This window comes from Lithobates pipiens, unplaced genomic scaffold (assembly GCF_037356315.1).
Source record: "Lithobates pipiens isolate NorthernLeopardFrog02 unplaced genomic scaffold, aLitPip1_a1.2 Scaffold_16, whole genome shotgun sequence".
Lineage (NCBI taxonomy): Eukaryota > Metazoa > Chordata > Amphibia > Anura > Ranidae > Lithobates > Lithobates pipiens.
The window spans coordinates 442,262,031-442,280,816 of record NW_027507748.1 but is presented as its reverse complement, the minus strand read 5'-3'; the positions used below and the strand labels follow the sequence as shown (position 1 = coordinate 442,280,816).

Genomic DNA, 18,786 nt, shown 5'->3' with positions numbered 1-18,786 from the left:
TTGCTATTTTCTAGAAGATTTTTATTGACTATCCTTTTAATTTCTCATTTGCACAAAATCATTATTATTTTTGCTTCCCCTCAATTAATACCCCTTGTACCAGCTCCCTCCCCAATCTCAATTTAAATCATAAGCTTCTATGAGGGAGCTCTTCGAATCCTCTTCGTCTCCCTTAATTTTGTAAAGTGTTTAAAAAACTGTTGGTTCTTTGTACACTCCCTGGGCACTTTATTAGTTACACCTTGCTAGTACTGGGTTGGACCCCCTTTTGCCTTCAGAACTGCCCTAATTCTTCGTGGCATAGATTCAGTGAGGTGTTGGAAACAGTCCTCAGAGATTTTAATCCATATTGTAATGACAACATCACACAGATTTATTGGTTGCACATCCATAATGCAAATCTCCCATTGCACCAAATCCCAAAGGTGCTCTATTGAATTGAGATCTGGTAACTGTGGAGGCCATTGGAGTACAGTGAACTCATTGACATGTTCAAGAAACTAGTTTGAGATGATTTGAGCTTTGAGACGTGGTACATTATCCTGCTGTAAGTAGCCATCAGAAGATGGGTACACTGTAGTCATAAAAAGGATGGACATGGTCAGCAACAATACTCGGGTAGGTCGTGGCATTTAAATAATGCTCAATTGGTACTAAGGGGCCCAAAGTGTGCTAAGAAAACATCCACCACAACATTCCATGACCACCACCACCACCAGTCTCAACCGTTGAAACAGGGTAGGATGGATCCATGCTTTCATTTGCTTTATGCCAAATTCTGACCCTGCCATCTGAATGTTTCAGCTGAAATTGAGACTCGTCAGACCAGGCAACGTTTTTCCAATCTTCCAATGTCCAACAATTTTGGTAAGTCTGTGCAAATTGTAGCCTCAGTTTCCTGTTTTTGCTGACAGGTGTGGCACCCGGTTTGGTAGCTCATCTGCTTCAAGGTTCGATGTGTTGTGCATTCAGGGGATGGTTTTCTGCATATCTTGGTTGTAACGAGTGGTTATTTGAGTTACTGTTGCCTTTCTATCATCTCAAACCAGTCTGCCTATTCTCCTCTGACATCAATAAGGCATTTTTCCACTCACTGGATATTTTCTCTTTTTTCAGACCATCCTCTGTAAACCCTAGATGCAGTTGTGCATGAAAATCCCAGTAGATCAGCAGTTTTGGAAATACTCTGACCAGCCCGTCTGGCACCAACAACCATGCCACCTTCAAAGTCATTTAAATTCACTTTCTTCCCCATTCTTAGTGCTTAATTTGAACTTCAGCAAATTGTCTTCACTAAGTCTAGATGCCTAAATGCATTGAGATGCTGCCATGTGATTGGCTGATTAGTCATTTGTTTTACCAAGTAACTGAATAGGTGTACCTAATAAAGTGGCCGGAGAGTGTATGTCCTGTATAATAATAATCATAATTATCTTGAATTCAGTTCCTAGACCAGGCAAAGAAAGGCCTGGTGCTTGCCAATGAACACAAGAACATTTCTACAAATGACATCATGTTAAATGTACACAAGAGTAAGAAATCCTTTTACAGAACCAGTTAGTGTTTCTTAGCTATGCCCAATAACATAATTATAGGTAAAAGTGTAACCTCTTCTCCAAGTAAAGTAAATGCATGCAGAGAAATGATTGATACTGTGCTTCAGGCCCCCCACAAGGGATGTTTACAATCCCCCCCCCCCACCCCAGCAACACGTTAGAAGAGCCGTCTGGATGTCACTGTCAGCTATATAAAGCCAAAGTCTGGCTGAGTTTGTATCAAATTCAAGTAATCAGGCTGTATAAACCAACAAGATTATCTGCAAAGATATTGCAAAAATTGTAACCGTGGATTTCAGCATAGATATATTGTAAGGGTTCCAAAACTTGAAGCCACCCAGAGATTCCTGTAAACACAGTCTTTTGCTGGAATACAGCAAGATATATTTATTACACACACACATAAAACACACTGATCACCTTTTTATTATTATTGTACTTCATGAACAATCGACTGGGCAAAGAGCCAGAAATGCTTTCACTGCTGGGAAGCAGTTAACTGTTTGTAATGCAGCCATTCTAATAGACTATTCAGGAGCACATGAACTTGAGAGCATGCAGAAGGAACCTTGCTCTCTAGTTCAACACTTGAGAAAAAGTCAGGAGGGAGCATTTCACCGTATATTCCGACCATGTGTATGCCCCATCGGACTTTTTACGTTGAAAATTCTGACGGACCTAGAAAGAGAACATGATCTATATTTTTCTGATGGAACCAATTCCTATCTGGAAAATCGCTTGTCTGTATGCTGTTCCGATGTACCAAAACGCATGCTCTGAAGTACGAGACGGAAGCTATTGGCTAATGGCTATTGAACTTCCTTTTTCTAGTCCCGTCGTACGTGTTGTACACCACCACGTTCTTGACGGTCCGACTTTGGTGTGACTGTGTATGCAGGACAGCTTGAGTGGAATTCCGTCAGAAAAACCTTCAGAGTTTTTTTTCCAGACAGGTGTACATGGCATTACTACTGCTAGTTGTGACTAATATAGTTAGTCAGAGGAGAGTAATACAGATAATTCAAATATACAACTAAAACATATCACCAAATGTTTACATCAATAACATCCATTGGGAGAGGGAGTCCTGCCTGTACAAGTTTACCATCTGGAGGGATAAGGTGTAGAAACAAAAGGCATGAGAATGCGTACACTCTATATAAATATATACGGGAGGAGAAAACAACACTTGTTAAGCAGAGCCTAATAAAAATATTTGCTTGCGTGAAGACAAAGATTAAAAGGTGCCTTTGAAATGTTTCCAGTGAATATGGCAACATTCACACCTGCATTTCTGCCTAACAGCGTGTAGATGTGAGAAACTCAGTCGGGGATCCTGGTGATTAACTGTGCGAGACAGCACAATTGAAAGCAATGGGAGGCTGACGGCTCCCGCATCTAATTACAGCCACTCACATGTAATCTCTATGCAGGCTGTCCACATCCAGGGCTGATCAAAGTAAAGGTAAAGCCCCAATTCCAAAAAGTTGGGTTGCTGTGTAAAATCTACATTAAAAAAATGTACACAATGATTTGCAAATCTCAGAAACCCAGTTGTTAGAGTTTTGGGAGAGGAATGTTGTGTGCGAGAAGTGTCAGAATAGGTTTACACTTAAAATTGGTTAAAGAGTTTAGTAACCTAACAAAAAAAAACAATTGGATCCTTTTCCCTTAAAGCATGTTATACAGCACAGTGCTTGTGCTGTCATTTGGCCCTCTGTATCCCCTGAAATAGCTGGTTGATCCTACCAGTTTCTACCCTCCCCTCTGTAAACTGATCAAAGTATATCATGGCTGTTGAGCCCTCACACCATGGTCAGTTTATGTGCCTGCTCTCTGCTTTCCTCTGTGCTCCTGTGTCCTCCTCCCCCCTCCTTTTTCTGCCTGACAGTTCGCACCAGTGCCCCCCCCCCCCATAGTATCATAACTTATTATTGTTACTACGGTACAATCCCCTCTGTTATAATAAATGCTGTGCCCTACTGTATACGTTTCCAAAAAATCTGCCTTATTTTATTGCGCCGCTCGGCGGTCACATGACCTCTCTCTCCTTTTCTCCTATCCTCCTCCCAGCTGATGTCAGTGGTGGCTTTGCTGTCAGACCTGGAGAGGAGAGAGATGGCCGGTCCCGTGACTGCCGATCGGCGCTATAAAAATATAATTTTTTCATCATACTTGCCTGTAAAATCCTTTTCTTTGAGTACATCATGGGACATAGAGTCAGGCTAATATTCATTACCTACTGGGTTCTATTCCATCTCCAGGTGAATGGACACTAGTAGACCAAAGGTCTTCAGACAGGAAGTGATCCCCTATATAAGCCCTCCCACGCAGGAAGCACTTCAGTTTTGTAGCAAACACTGAATCCTCAAAAAAAGATGGGAGGGATCTCTGTGTCCCACGATGTACTCAAAGAAAAGGATTTTACAGGTAAGCATGATGAAAAAAATCCTAATTTCTTTTTCATACATCATACAACATAGTCAGGCTAATATTCATTACCTACTGGCACGTCCCAGAGCAATAGTCTTGAGGTGAGGGAGACACCCTGCCAAACCATCAGAACTTATACGGCAGCCCGCAGTACACTGTGGCCGAAAGCCGAATCCTCGGCTGCTCGAACATCCACTTGATAAAATTTTCCATTTGACGGACCCAATTGGCAACAGAAGCCTTGAAAGCTGCCTGCCCCTTCTTGGGTCCTTTTGGTAAAAGGATCTAGACAAATAAACTTTGACTGCTCAGGCAACGTCCAATAAAAACAGTTGTCTCTCTTCTGCCAAGCGAAGCTGAGAGAAAAAAGCGGCAAAATAAATGATTTAAATGAAAGGCCGACACCACCTTTGGCAAAAATGATGGAACAGGTTGTAACGCCAATCTGTCATGGTGAAGGATCAAGTATGGTTCCCTGCATGAAAGGGCCACCAACTCTGACACCCTTCTAGCCGAGGTGATGGCCATCAGGAAGGCTAGCTTGCGTGACAGCATGTCTAATGGAATTTCCTTGATAGGTTCAAATGGTTGTTTCTGTAACACAGACTTAATGGGGGTAAGCAAACGAGTTGCCCCCTGCATAAAGGTTTGGATCAGTGAATGGGAAGACTACTGATAGGGCAGAAACTTGATCTTCGATTGTACTCTGATTGTATTGCCAATTTGATTTCCACAGCTGACTGTAGAAAAGAGAATTCTCCCAATCATGTATTTCCGAGGATGCCATTTTCTGGCTTCACACCAAACAATACAAGTCTTCCAGACCTTATGATAAAATTTTCCTAGCGACAGCGTTTCTAGCATTCACTAGAGTAGACACTACTAATCCAGAGATGCCAAAAGTCCTTTAACACTCAGGCTTCAATAGCCATGCTGTAAAATTTAGAGATGGCCCGTCTATTGTCAGTCTCACAATCTCAGGGAACCAGGGCCTTCTGAGCCAGCAGAATGGAACCCCCCCTTTCTGAATCCTGCGCAACAAATGTGGAAGTAGAGGGATCAGAGAGAAATCCCAAACCAGGGAGTACTGTCTCCATGGAACTATCAGTGCATCTGCTCAGATTGCCAGAGGATCCCTTGTTCTGTAGTTGCTGTAGCTTGTTGTTGAACCTGGATGCCATCAGGTTGACCTCTGGCCATCCCCAATGCTGGCAAATTTTGTGGCACACCCCTGGGTGTAGGGACCATTCCCCTGGGCAGATCTGCTGGCGGCTGAGATAATCTGCCTTCCAGGGATATGGACTGCCGATATAAATCGGCACGTGTCCCTCTGCCGAGGCTAGTATGTGGTTCACCTCCTTCACAGCTGAATGACTCCTGGTACCGCCTTGGTGGTTTATATAGGCCAGTGCAGTGGCATTTGTCAGACTGAACCCTGATAGGGCAGTCCTGAAGCTCCACAGTCCAGGACCGTAGGGTCTGTCCCTGACTATTTCCCCTAAGCTATGAGCCCTTCTAGGGTCGCTCCCCAGCCTGAGAGACTGGCATCTGTAGTCCGTACTCTCCAAGTTACAGGAAGAAAGGATTTTCCCTTTTGCATTTTCTGATCCTGCAACTACCAGTTTAGGCTTAAGGGTGCTCGAGGAGATAAGCGCATTGGATAATCCAGGGCTTTTCCTCTTCTGGTCCAGGCCAACAAGATGTCTTGTTGTAAAGGCCTGGAATGGAACTGGGCATAGGGCACTGCCTCGAAGGAGGATACCATCCTCCCTAGAAGGCTCATACAGAGCCGAATAGAGGGTTGTCTGGTGCCCCTTATCTAATGCACCTGAACCTTCAGGGCACAGATCCTTATGGGTGGCGAGAATATTCTTGCTTGAACCGTATCTAGGATCAGACTTAAATACTTTAGACTTTGAGCTGGTTTCAAGGCTGATTTTTCGGTATTTATGATCCACCCTAAGATTTTCAAATACCGCACTGTACATATTATGCTCTGTTCTAGAGCCTGTAATGAGTGATCTCCGAGAAGGAGGTCGTCCAGATACCTGAGCACCAGGATCTCTTGGGCCCTTAAAATACCCAGTACTGGTGCTAGGACCTTTGTGAACATCCGGGGAGCTGTAGCCAGCCCGAAGGGTAGAGCCACAAACTGCAAAATGTAGGAACCTCTGATGAGGCTGAAAGATAGGTATGTGTAAATACGAGTCTTTAATATCGATGGTGGCTAGAAAGTCTCCCCTCTGGAGTGAGGCTACTACTGAGGGGACAGGCTCCATCTGAAAGGACTGTATCAGTAGATACTTGTTCAGGGATCTTGGGTCCAAAATGGGCCTTGTGTCCTATTTGGTTTCTGAATCATAAACAGGTTTGGAGTAAAACCCTGTGGCCCCTTCCGATACCGGAACCTCTACAATCACTCCTTGATGTACTAGATCTGGGATATGCAATTAGTGAACCTCCAGCTGTTGCAAAACTACAAGTCCCATCATGCCTCTGCCTCTGGGTGTCATGTTTGTGGCTGTCAGTGTCTTGCTATGCCTCATGGGACTTTTAGTTCAGCAACAGCTGGTGGTTCGCTAATTGCATATCCCTGTACTAGATGATGTAGTGCCTGAAGCAATAAGTTTCCTTTTAGAGGATCCGAGGGAACACTGGATCTTAAAAACCTCTAAAGGGGCAACCCCCCCTGCAACTCTAGCTAGTAACCGCAAAAGATATAGTTGAGGTGACCCACTGAGCCTTCCGCAAAGTGCAGCAGCCTTCCCTGTCACACAATGGAGTGGGGGTGTCCCCTCAAGAGGGCTTGGTGCTGGGTTTAGAAGAATCTTGGACCCAGGGCTTCTTCTGGCCCTTCAGATTGCCCCTGGCCCTAGCACCCTGTTGGCGGTGGAACCACCTTGACACTGAGACATAGGAGGAAGAAGTCCCTGAGGTCTTAAATGAGGGACGTCTGGTGCTTTTCTTCACAGGAAGTAGATAACTCTTCCCTCTGGAGATCTTTTGGATATAATTGTCCAAATGATCACCAAATAAATGATCACCAAATAAACATGAAAAGGGAAACCTGCCAAAAACTATTTTACAAGGAAGCTCGGCTGACCAGTTCTTAAGCCATAAGAGTCTGCGCATATGTACAGACAAGAGAGCCAAACGAGATACCTGCTGTATCATTTAAGGCGTCAATAACAAAACAGCGCTCAAGAAATATCCGTCTTACTTTCAGGCAGATCAGCTTCATGGTTAGGCCTATCAGGCTGTTTGACCTGATCCTTTACGGACTGGCAGATACCGATTGCTGCAAGAGCTGGCTGAATAGTTGAACCAGCCAAAGAAAAGGAAGCCTTTAATGACTCCAATTTCTTGTCAACAGGGGCTTTCAAACCATGTGCGTTATCTGCCGGACAAGTTATGTTCTTGTTTAAGGAAGAGACTGCTGCATCTACTGCTGGCATGCTCCATTTTCTAACAATTTTTATCCATCGGATATAAAAGGGAAAACCTTAGGAGAAAAAAAAATCCTGCCAGGATGTTCCCAATCAACATACACTGCCTGTTCCAACAGGGGGTGTAGAGGGAAAGACTGTGGGGCCTGAAGTGGCCTCAGGGATCCCAAAGAGGACCAGGGGGCTCAGTCACCTCTGCAAGAGGCAACTTAAAGGCAGAACGAACCCTTCCGGTCAGAGTCAAAATCAAAAGCCTCTGCGACTGAAAGGCAGTCATCTACTGGATATCTTCTTTTACAGATTACTCAGAAGCAGACTCATCTGCTGGGCCCTCCACAGAGTCCTGAGCTTTAAGCTCTTCCACATCCTCAACCCATTCCTGTTCCAGACTAGGAGGCTCAGGGGAGGGGGGATCTGTCATGCTTCCTGCTACCCTGCGGGATGGAGGCAATCATGTCAGCAACCCTGTGCTTTAACCCGGCTAGGACTGAGGACAGTTCATCCTTAGTGATAAAGGGTGAAGCAGTAGCACAATACCAGATAGGCGCAGGGGCTCAGATTCCCAGAAGCCTCTGGTGTTTCAGGGGATGCAACACTAGGGATACGACTAGGTTCACCAGGAACTATTGACTTCGGTGTGCCCTTCCCTGTAGCGTTAATCCCACGCCTTTTTTTGAAGACATTTACCTGCCACAAAAAGAGTACTTGGGTGTAGTATTAACACACCTCAAAAGGGAGACCCTTTAATAGGGCTCCCAAGCCCCTATGTAACAGTCCTGCTAAGCACCTTTAGCCTGCCAAGCAACACTTGGTGACTCGCGCAACTCGGATAAGGAAAAAATCAAACGCTGCAAGTGTCTGTTCGGAGCCTGCTCTGTGTCCCACAGCTGCCTTCTGGAATCACCTCATGCTTGGCCTACACAGCCTAAATAAGCTGGGAGAGCGCCGAAACGTTCTGTGTGCACGTGCGCACGCAGTCCTGCCGAACGGAAGTGGCTGTATTCGCGTACGACATAAATCCTGGTGTACCCAGATAAAGGCTACTGCGCATAGGCGGTGAAGCTGTGCGCGCCATGGCCACCAAACTAACAACTGCTAAGTCCAGCAGCACTTTTGCGAATGCACATGCGCCAAGGCTGAAAAACAACTGCTGGACACATCGGCACTCTTGCGAACACACGTGCACCGTCGTGTGCCATCATACAGGTAAGAAACAGCCAGACAACCAAAAAGGTAAACTTTGCAAACACCCACAGCTAGCCCAAAACTCCTCCATATGGTCACGGCACAAAGGTATGCAGCCTTTAGCAGATTGACTGATTGTTACAATCACCGGGACACCCCACAATAACAGTAAAAGGGGTTTCACTTACCCATCCAGATGCAGGGCAAGACCTCAAACTTCACCCATCACAGCAGGTTCCTGTCACTTGAGGACCTTTTGAAGACTGGGTACCCTTTTCATGTTTAGGGTCTACTCCCTTGGACATGTACAGCACCCTGCAGGAATATCTTAGCGCTGTGGTGTCCAGGATTTCACTTCGCAGGGTCCAGCGCCCCGAAATCTGCATTACAGGCAAAATCTTGCAGGATCTGGAGTCTTCTTTGCAAGGCTCAGGTACCATTTATCCAAGCATATAAAGCCTGTGTCAAATGGATCTGATTGGTCAATCCCTTGATTCTATGGGACTAGAGACCTGGAGCTCAGAGAGCTCAAACAAACCATGCCATCCACCTTGCAGACACTGGTAAAAAAAAAACAAAAAAAACTGAAGTGCTTCCCGTGTGGGAGGGGTTATATTGGGGATCACTTCCTGTCTGAAGACCTTTGGTCTACCAGTGTCCATTCACCTTGAGATAGAATATAACCCAGTAGGTAATGAATATTAGCCTGACTCTGTGTCCCATGATGCATGAAAAAGAAATACGGTATATAATCTGTGAATTTTTTTAGAAAACACATACATACAGTGGGGCACATCATTTATTATAACAGAGGGAATTGTAGTAACAATAAGTGGGTTAATAACCACTTTAAACATTTTATATGTTTTCTATTGTGAATAATATATGGGTTTATGAGATTTGCAAATCCTTGCATTCCGTTTTTATGTAGATTTTACATTGTCAACTTTTTTGGAATTAGGGTTTTCATTGCCACATATCGATTACCTGCGAGTGGCTGCAATTAGCTGTGGGAATCGACACACTCCCATTGCTTTCAATGTATGAATGTGACCTAACGGAATAGGCTACTGAGTTTACAATGAATCAAATATTAGCCCTAAAAAAATTAGCTGGGCATGTGAAAGGTATTTGGCTGTAATAAGTGTAACAGTACATGTTACTTTAAGAAGGGGATAAAAGAAGGACAAGTTTTGTTTTTACCCAAAGTCATTTTAAGGAATTGAAAGCACTCAAATGAGACAGCTGCTGGACGTGAACACTAGATAGTAAAACTGCATATACCCATTTAGAATATATACCAAATGGTGGCACTACATAGCTGCGTAAAAAAATCAAGGAAGTCCTTATTTAACAGTAATGGGCATCTATAACGTTTTTGTACTTGGTTCCTTCATTATATTCAGGACCAAATGTAAAAAAAAAAAAAAAAAATACTCATTCCACCTTTCATCCTCTAAAATGGAATAGATACTGCACTTTCGAAAATAACAATTTTGTATAAAATATCTATCTATAATAAATATAAAAAAAAAACAAAAACACTACTTCCTTCTAAGCTAGCTTAAAATGTCAAAGAAACTATAACTTCTCAATAATAAAGTGTCTTTTGTTGGCATTATTGTAAAAGTACCAACATCTGTATCTTAAACCCATTCCAGAACACAGAGTTATAGAGTTACAAAATTCTAACAAAGCTAAAGCAATGCCAAAGAAAAGGAACGAAATGGCAAGAAATGGCGGGTATGGCAGTGGGCGATATTGCAGGAGAGGAATGTAGACGGTAGGATGCCAGGCAGTATGTGCAGGGGATATGGAACTAATGCTTTAAAAAGGGACTGTAAAGTCCCTTTTTTTTTTAAATAACAAACGTATATACAGTGGTGTGAAAAAGTGTTTGCCCCCTTCCTCATTTCCTGTTCCTTTGCATGTTTGTCACACTTAAGTGTTTCGGAACATCAAACCAATTTAAACAATAGTCAAGGACAAGCAAGTAAACACAAAATGCAATTTGTAAATTAAGGTGTTTATTATTAAAGGTGAAAAAAAATCCAAACCATCATGGCCCTGTGTGAAAAAGTGATTGCCCCCTAAACCTAATAACTGGTTGGGCCACCCTTAGCAGCAACAACTGCAACCAAGCGTTTGCGATAACGTGCAATGAGACTTTTACAGCATCCTGGAGGAATTTTGGCCCACTCATCTTTGCAGAATTGTCCTAATTCAGTTACATTAGAGGGTTTTCAAGCATGAACGGCCTTTTTAAGGTCATACCACAACATCTCAATAGGATTCAGGTCAGGACTTTGGCTAGGCCACCCCAAAGTCTTCATTTTGTTTTTCTTCAGCCATTCGGTGGTGGACTTGCTGGTGTGTTTAGGATCATTGTCCTGCTGCAGAACCCAAGTTCGTTTCAGCTTGAGTACACGAACAGATGGTCGGACATTCTCCTTCAGGATCTCTTGGTAGACAGCAGAATTCATAGTTCCTTTTATCACGGCAAGTCTTCCAGGTCCTGAAGCAGCAAAACAGCCCCAGACCATCACACTACCACCACCATATTTTACTGTTGGTATAATGTTCTTTTTCTGAAATGCAGTGTTCCTTCTACGCCAGATATACTTGGACACACACCTTCCAAAGAGTTCCACTTTTGTCTCATCGGTCCACAGAATGTTGTCCCAAAAGTCTTGGGGATCATCAAGATGTGTTGTGGAGAAATTGAGACGAGCTTTGATGTTCTTTTTGCTCAGCAGTGGTTTTCTCCTTGGAACTCTGCCATGCAGGCCATTTTTGCCCAGTCTTTTCCTGATGGTGGAGGCATGAACGCTGACCTTAACTGAGGCAAGTGAGGCCTGCAGTTCCTTGGATGTTGTTGTGGGGTCTTTTGTGACCTCTTGGATGAGTCGTTGCTGCGCTCTTGGGGTAATTTTGGGGGGCCGGCCACTCCTGGGAAGGTTCACCACTGTTCCATGTCTTCGCCATTTGTGGATAATGGCTCTCACTGTGGTTCGCTGGATTCCCAAAGCTTTGGAAATGGCTTTATAACCCTTTCCAGACTGATAGATCTCAATTACTTTCTTTCTCAATTGTTCCTGAATTTCTTTGGGTCTCGGCATGATGTGTAGCTTTTAAGGATCTTCTGGTGGACCTTACTGTGTCAAGCAGCTCCTATTTAAGTGATGCCTTGATTGTGAACAGGTGTGGCAATAATCAGGCCTGGGTGTGGCTAGAGAAATTGAACTCAGGTGTGGACAACCACAGTTATAGTATGTTTTAACAAGGGGGGCAATCACTTTTTCACACGGGGCCATGATGGTTTGGATTTTTTTTCACCTTTAATAATAAACACCTTCATTTACAAATTGCATTTTGTGTTTACTTGTGTTGTCCTTGACTATTGTTTAAATTGGTTTGATGTTCCGAAACACTTAAGTGTGACAAACATGCAAAGGAACAGGAAATGAGGAAGGGGGCAAACACTTTTTCACACCACTGTACTTACCTGCTCTGTGCAGGGATTTTGCATAGGGAAACCTAGATCCTCCTCTTCTCGGGTCCTCCTTCGCTGCTGCTGGCCCTTTCCTCCTGTCGAGTGCCCCCACAGAAAGTAGCTTGCAGTTCCATATGTCCATTTAGACACAGATCTGCAGTTTGGCCCCTCCCCCTCTCTCTCAATTGACTAACTTTACTTGACAGCCATGGGAGCCAATGGCACTGCTGTGGTGTCTCAGTCAATCAGGACTCATGGCCATCGCTGGACAGAAATGGGGCTCAGGTAAGTATTTAGGGTGCTGGGGAGGCTGCTACACACAGAATGCTTTTTATTCCAATGTATAGAATGCATGAAGAAAAAAAAACCTTCTGAATTTACAACCCCTTTAACTCAAAAATTAGTGGTTACTAATCTTTCCTTAGTTTGCACCAAAGCCATTAAACAAAATAAAGCCATACAGGTGACTGAGAGGGGCAGGGCATTGTGCCACATAATGCACTGAACACCCATAAACAATACTGGTTTTGTGAAGCAGCATCATAGGGTTTATGCTATTTACAAATGCTTTTACAGCAGAGAAACAAAGGTCATAATCAGTGTCTGGGAATGAGGCCAGGTGAAATGTACTATATTAAAAGTGAGTCAATGGAATCAGGTTAAAATGGAAGCATCAAATTTGAAGCAGGCTATTAATAGGTACTGTATCATGGTGTTCATGAACAATGGAGGGAATATGGGACACCTAACAGAATAGGCATTGGCACATCCTATTGAAGTTATGTTGTGCTAATTTTTCTGTTCTTTATTTTGGCTGCATTAAAACTTCATTCACACTTTTATGACTTGAGTGCAACTTTGGACAAGTGCAACTTGGATATTATTATTATTATACAGGAGGATATGACCTTGGCCAGTGATAATAGACAACTGTTGCATTGTATAACATTAAGGTATGAATTTCATGCAACTTTTTAGGGTTAACATTGAAGTGTACGGCCCTCAAGTTGCATGAAAGTGGGAACCAAGTAGTGCACACACAGTATATGAATGGTTATCATTGGAAAACACGAGGAAAGACTTGCCATGTCACTTTGATGTCCAAAGGTCCAAAGTTGCATGACAAGCCACACAAGTGTGAATGGAGCCTAATGCTTTGAGAAGGACTTCTACATTCAAAAGAGGAAACATTAATATGTTTAATGTTAAAAAAAAAAAAATTAAAGGGTGTTTAGAAGGACAGCCAACAAAAACTGATACTGCGATCTGTAATTCAGTGCCTTGCAATAGTATTCACCCCCCTTGGCATTTTTCGTGTTTTCTTGCCTCGCAACCTGGAATTAACACGGGTTGTTTGAGGATTTGCATCATTTAATTTACAGAACATGCCCAAAACTTTGAAGATGTTTTTTTTTTATTGTGAAACAAACAACAAATAGGACAAAATAACAGAAAAAGTCAATGTGCATAACTATTCACCCTCCTAAAGTCAATACCTTGTAGAGAGCCACCTTTTGCGGCTATCACAGCTCCAAGTCTCTTTGGATAAGTCTCTATGAGCTTGCCACATCTTACCACTGGGATTTGTGCCCATTCCTCCTTGCAAAACTGCTCCAGCTCCTTTAAGTTGGATAGTTTGAGCTTGTCAGCTTAAAAAAAATTGAACTAAAGGCTGTAAAGTAACAAAATAGGTAAAAAGCCAAGGGGGTGAATACTTTTGCAAGGTACTGTAGATGCTAAACCTTGAGGCATTCATTTTAGATTTCTTGAGGACTCCCAGGCGGCTCTTTAATTAGGCAAATTGCTCTCCCCACCGGCAAATGACAGGAGCAGATCTGAGGAGAAGACCCCCTTCACCACCTTGCTCGAGCCACCGCTAAAAGACGGGAGAGCTCTTTGTGTTTTCTGCCCATTCCCCCTCCCTCCTCCTGTCAGCAGGTGGTAGCAGAACAGCAGAAGATCAAGCAGCTGTATCTGTGTGGAGAGAGCAGCTGCAGGCTCTTCCCTTTTCCCCTCCCTCTTGCCACTGTACTCAGGAGCGGTGCTAGCTATGTTTCTTACCCCTCCTTATTGGCTAGGGGTAAAACATTTTTATTTTTTATTTTTAAAGCAGAGAGGATTGTGGGACATATAGTACCAAGGGCTGCACATCGCAACCCTAAGGAAATAAATTGCAGCCCCCAGCATGCCTGGCTAAAGAGGAGGGAGAGAGAGCCGCCGGGAGCCCGGGAGAGCTTTTGGGGAAGTGCACCCAGGATTCCAGAGGGAGAGGATTGTTCTGATAGGACCTAATCAGAGGAATCGTTGTTGCTGTATCCCCTGGTCTGGTGAGAGGGTCGGTTATTATCTACTGCCATCCATAGGTACTGCCCACCCGGTTATTCTTTGGCCCTAATACTGAATGCAGGCCATATTCACAGCTGCAACATGCACCAATGATTAGAGATGAGCCCAGGTACACATTGCTGTGGGTTAGAAATCGTGCTAGTTCAGCTGAACTCACACGATTTCAAACGCAATGCAGCCCGACTTCGGGGGCAATTTGACAAACATCTGTATAGGTTTATGTACAGAGGTCCATTCAAACCACCCCCCGTTTTAGGTGGAAGAACCATTTAACATACTGAACCTATTCTGGCTTACTGCAATTATATAGCTAACTTCTGTGTCTGCTCATTTTGCATTTAAGATCCTGTAAGGTTTTCTATTACATACAGTTTGAATTTTGTCAGAGATCAGTGCAGCTGCAGCACACATTTAAGTTTATGATATTGTGAAGGCCAATGAACAGTATGCCTGAATACAGCACTTGTGGACAGGCCATATGAAACGCAGAACTACTGCGCATAAGGTTTGATGAACGTTGATATTAATCAGTGTTTGGGAATTTTTTTCAGCTTACTGAATGCAGTAGACTTTATTTCAAGCCAGCTAATATTCAATCTGTATCATGCTAGTGAAAAGCTGGCCCCATGTAAGGTTCAGTCATGTACAGTCAACAAGTGCAGATTGGAAGGCCTTATCTTGCAGCTGTGTAGTGAGTTTCGGGAAAAGGAGGAAGGAACTGGTTATTCAGTACGGAATTTCAGATATTTGCTGATTGAGCTTTTACAACTGCAATACCAAGCTGGATTCCAATATCAACAAAATATCTCACACAAGTGAGGCCTTACTTGTTATATAAATTATGAATAAAGTGCTAGTCACTTGCCAGTTCTCAGTTATGAACGCTGTGCTCATTGGAGCTGCTTCCGTTTCACACTATAAAAACGAGTATGTCATTGTTTTGTGAAGAACAGATAAGCTAGACAAAACGAGCCAGAGAAAAATACTGGTGGAACATTTGTGTAATGCTGCAATCTATTTGTAATGTGAAAACATGGCAATACCACATCCAAAAGGATAAAAAAAGAGCTATCAGATTACAACTATATTTAGCCTAATAAGTGTCGTTAAGAAAAGCCACAAGGACTACTTACTATGTATGCAGGTAGAAAGACCAGGGTCTTTTCTTTCTGGAAACCAGTACCTACGAATGCATTCTAGAGGAGAGAGAATATGCATTAAAGTTCCAAATATTAGCTGCATTTTAAAACATTCTGGTGTCAAATAGCCCATCTCAATTCAATTTTGTTTTTCAGTGGGAAGCGCACAACCACCATTTGTTTTTTATTGCTGCATTCCCATTGGGCAGATTTTTCTTTATTTTCTGTCTCTAGGGCAAAAGGTAAGTAGAGCAGGAAACTATGGCAAATATCTCCAAAGAGGACAGATACAGCAATATTTTAGTGGGGAAAGGCTAAAACTTCTGTGAAATACTTTTTTTTGCTATCTTTGACCATTCTGCCCCATTTAGCCATTTGTTCTTTCATAGTGAGAAAGAGTTGAGGGGAGGAACCTGCCCAGGCAAAGACAGCAATAAAAAAAAAAATCTGACAACCCTACCTACTCTACTCAATACTTAAAAGAAAATATCTAGAGCTGAATATAAAATGATCAAATATATGTGAGGGACTGGGCTTAATGAAAAAAAAAATGTGATGTCACCTCCCCTACTCATCCAATCAGAGAATTCCTTGTATTGATTGAAGAACATACAAGGGTATTTTATGAATGGTGCCAGTGCCAAGCGAGTGAACCCCTGTGGGGAAAACACTCACACAGAACCTTTGTAGGACCCGGAAGAACAGTGATTTTCAGATTCCCCAAGAGCCCGTCAGGTATGAGATATGCATACTTACATGTCAGGCTAGATCAATGTAAGTATGCAATAAATATAATTCATAAAGTTCAACTTTAATAACTATGTTGGAAACAAGTTCTATTAATCACGGAATAATACAATAGGCACTGCTGTCAGAGATAATATGTCCAACAATAAATGTGTATACAAAAAAATATGTCAATCAGAAAGTATTCCATTCCGATAAAAGTTATAAATTTTTTTAATTCAACGTGGTGATCTAGGCAAAAATTGATACTTGATGATCACACTAAATTGAAAAAGTTAAATTTATGATTAAATCACATATGGGCATATTTTTTGTATTGACTATGTAAAAGATCAGTAACCTGCATATTTACAATCTGCATGATCCAATCAGTTAAAGTGGACCTTCACTTAAAAGTGAAAAGTACAGCTAAATTTGCCTCTACCCTCCTCCTCTAACATATTTGAAAGTGTTTTCTTTTCTTACAGGTACTTTCTCCCATGTCTGCAATTCTAGCTCAGGCAAGAATTATTAAAGTTTGGCCACCTCTGCCCACAACCTCCTGGGAAACATCACATGTCCCAGGAGACTGTGGGACCAGTCTGAATTTGTAGCACAATCTCACACATGCGCAGCCAGCTGTTAAGCAGCAGGAAGTCACAGCCGACTTCAACAGCCAAGGTGGCGGTGCTCAGGATTCGAAGACCAGTGAAGAACTGGACCGGGTGAAGACAGCACTGGACTCTTGTGCTGGTAAATGTCGGTTTCTTAAAAATCAGCAGCTACAGTACTTTAATACTGACTTTAAAAAAATGTTTGCAATTGCTCTTTAACTATAATCTAAAACAGCCAATAAGATTATAACACTTTGCATACAAACACACATTCTATTGTCACATTGTCTAAAAGCCTTGATAGATAAAATACAGAAATCATCTTTGAGGAAAAAAAAGTAGCTTTTAAGTCAGAGGGTGTTGGAGAAAGAATTTCAAACCAGAGATAAGGGACCTAAAGGGCAAAAACTAATGAATGCTTGGATTAATTGCTGCAGAATTTTGCCGATTCCAAAACCATTTACATATGTTTTAGAAGATTGTTGCCAATTTTACTCAAGCTGCAATGACATCTCCTAGTAAATGTAAATAGCTCCTGTATATGGAGCAAATAATGTGTTCCGATTCCACTACAGCCATATTTTAGGAAATTATCTTTTAAGCATTAATATAATATGTCCTATTGAGTCTGCTTTTTGCTAGGAATCATTATGTCTCACCAATTTAGCAATAGGTCATATTTTCTTCCTATCGGAGGAGCATGCAAGTCCCTGCATATATCTTCTGCTGCAACCTAATCTCAGAAGCACAATAGTTTGCTAAAGTTTCTGCTGTGGACGAAAAGGGTAACTAATCCTTTGAATGTGCTTTCTAGAACTTCATTCTGGACATTCTCCACATGAAGTTGGCAGATATACAATACTGTGCAAAAGCTTTAGGCAGGTGTGAAGAAGTGATGTACAGCCATCTACTGTCTGGAGAAGTCCGGCCAGAAGTGGTCTTCATGGAAGAATTGCAGCCAAAAACCTAACCTCTGATGTGGAAACAAGCCTAAGAAACTCAACTATGCATGAAAACGTAGGAACTAGGCTGCAGAAAAATGGCAAAAGGTGCTCTGGACTGAGAAGTCTAAATTTCAACTATCTGGTTATAGCAGGAGGTAGTTTGTTTGCCAAAGGGCTAGAGAGTGGTACAATAATGAGTGTCTGCAAGCAACAGTGAAGCATGATGAAGGTTCCTTGCAAGCTTGTGGCTGCATTTTTGCAAATGGAATTGGAAATTTGGTCAGGATCAATGGCGTCCTCAATTTTGAGAAACACAAGCAAATACTTATCGTTTACCATCAGGGAGGCATACAATTGGCCCAAAATTGATTCTGCAGCAGGAAAATTACTCCAAACATACAGCCAATGTCATTAAATACTATCTTTAGTGTAAAGAAGAACAACGAGTCCTGGAAGTGATGGTTTGGCCCCCACAGATCCCTGATCAACATCAAGTCATTGCTTGAAGAGACAGAAGGATATGAAGCAGTCTACACCCACATAAGATCTTCTGTTCAATTACTTCCTATTTTGTTAATTGATAAACTATTAGCACTTCCATTTCTGAAAGCATTTTTTTCACACCTGCCTAAAATGTTTGCACAATACTGTACTTCATCACCGTTTATGTCAGGCCTGGACAGTGTTTTGGTCTTCTGAGTTTCCAAAATTGCTTTATTGGTAAATGGATGTGCTGAGCTAAATGTGGAGATGGCATTATTTTCTAAGGCATCCAGGTTCATGACCATTCTATTCTTTATTAGAAACTATTAATGCAGCTTGTTCACTTCCCAGCTTCTAGTCTGCTTATTGGGAAAAAAAGAGCAATGGCATACTGATGAATGGATCCCTATCTTCCTCCCTT

At 42.4% G+C, this 18,786-nt stretch overlaps 1 protein-coding gene across 2 annotated transcripts in view; it reads right to left on the bottom strand.

Moving 5' to 3' along the window:
* Window positions 1-18,786, bottom strand: part of GAS6 (growth arrest specific 6) — a 118,227-nt gene that overhangs the window by 68,803 nt on the left and 30,638 nt on the right. For both annotated transcript variants that reach the window (XM_077482703.1, XM_077482702.1), the window contains exon 4: window positions 15,593-15,655. In XM_077482703.1, the coding sequence (XP_077338829.1) occupies window positions 15,593-15,655 (63 nt within the window). The remainder of the gene's footprint in view (window positions 1-15,592; window positions 15,656-18,786) is intronic.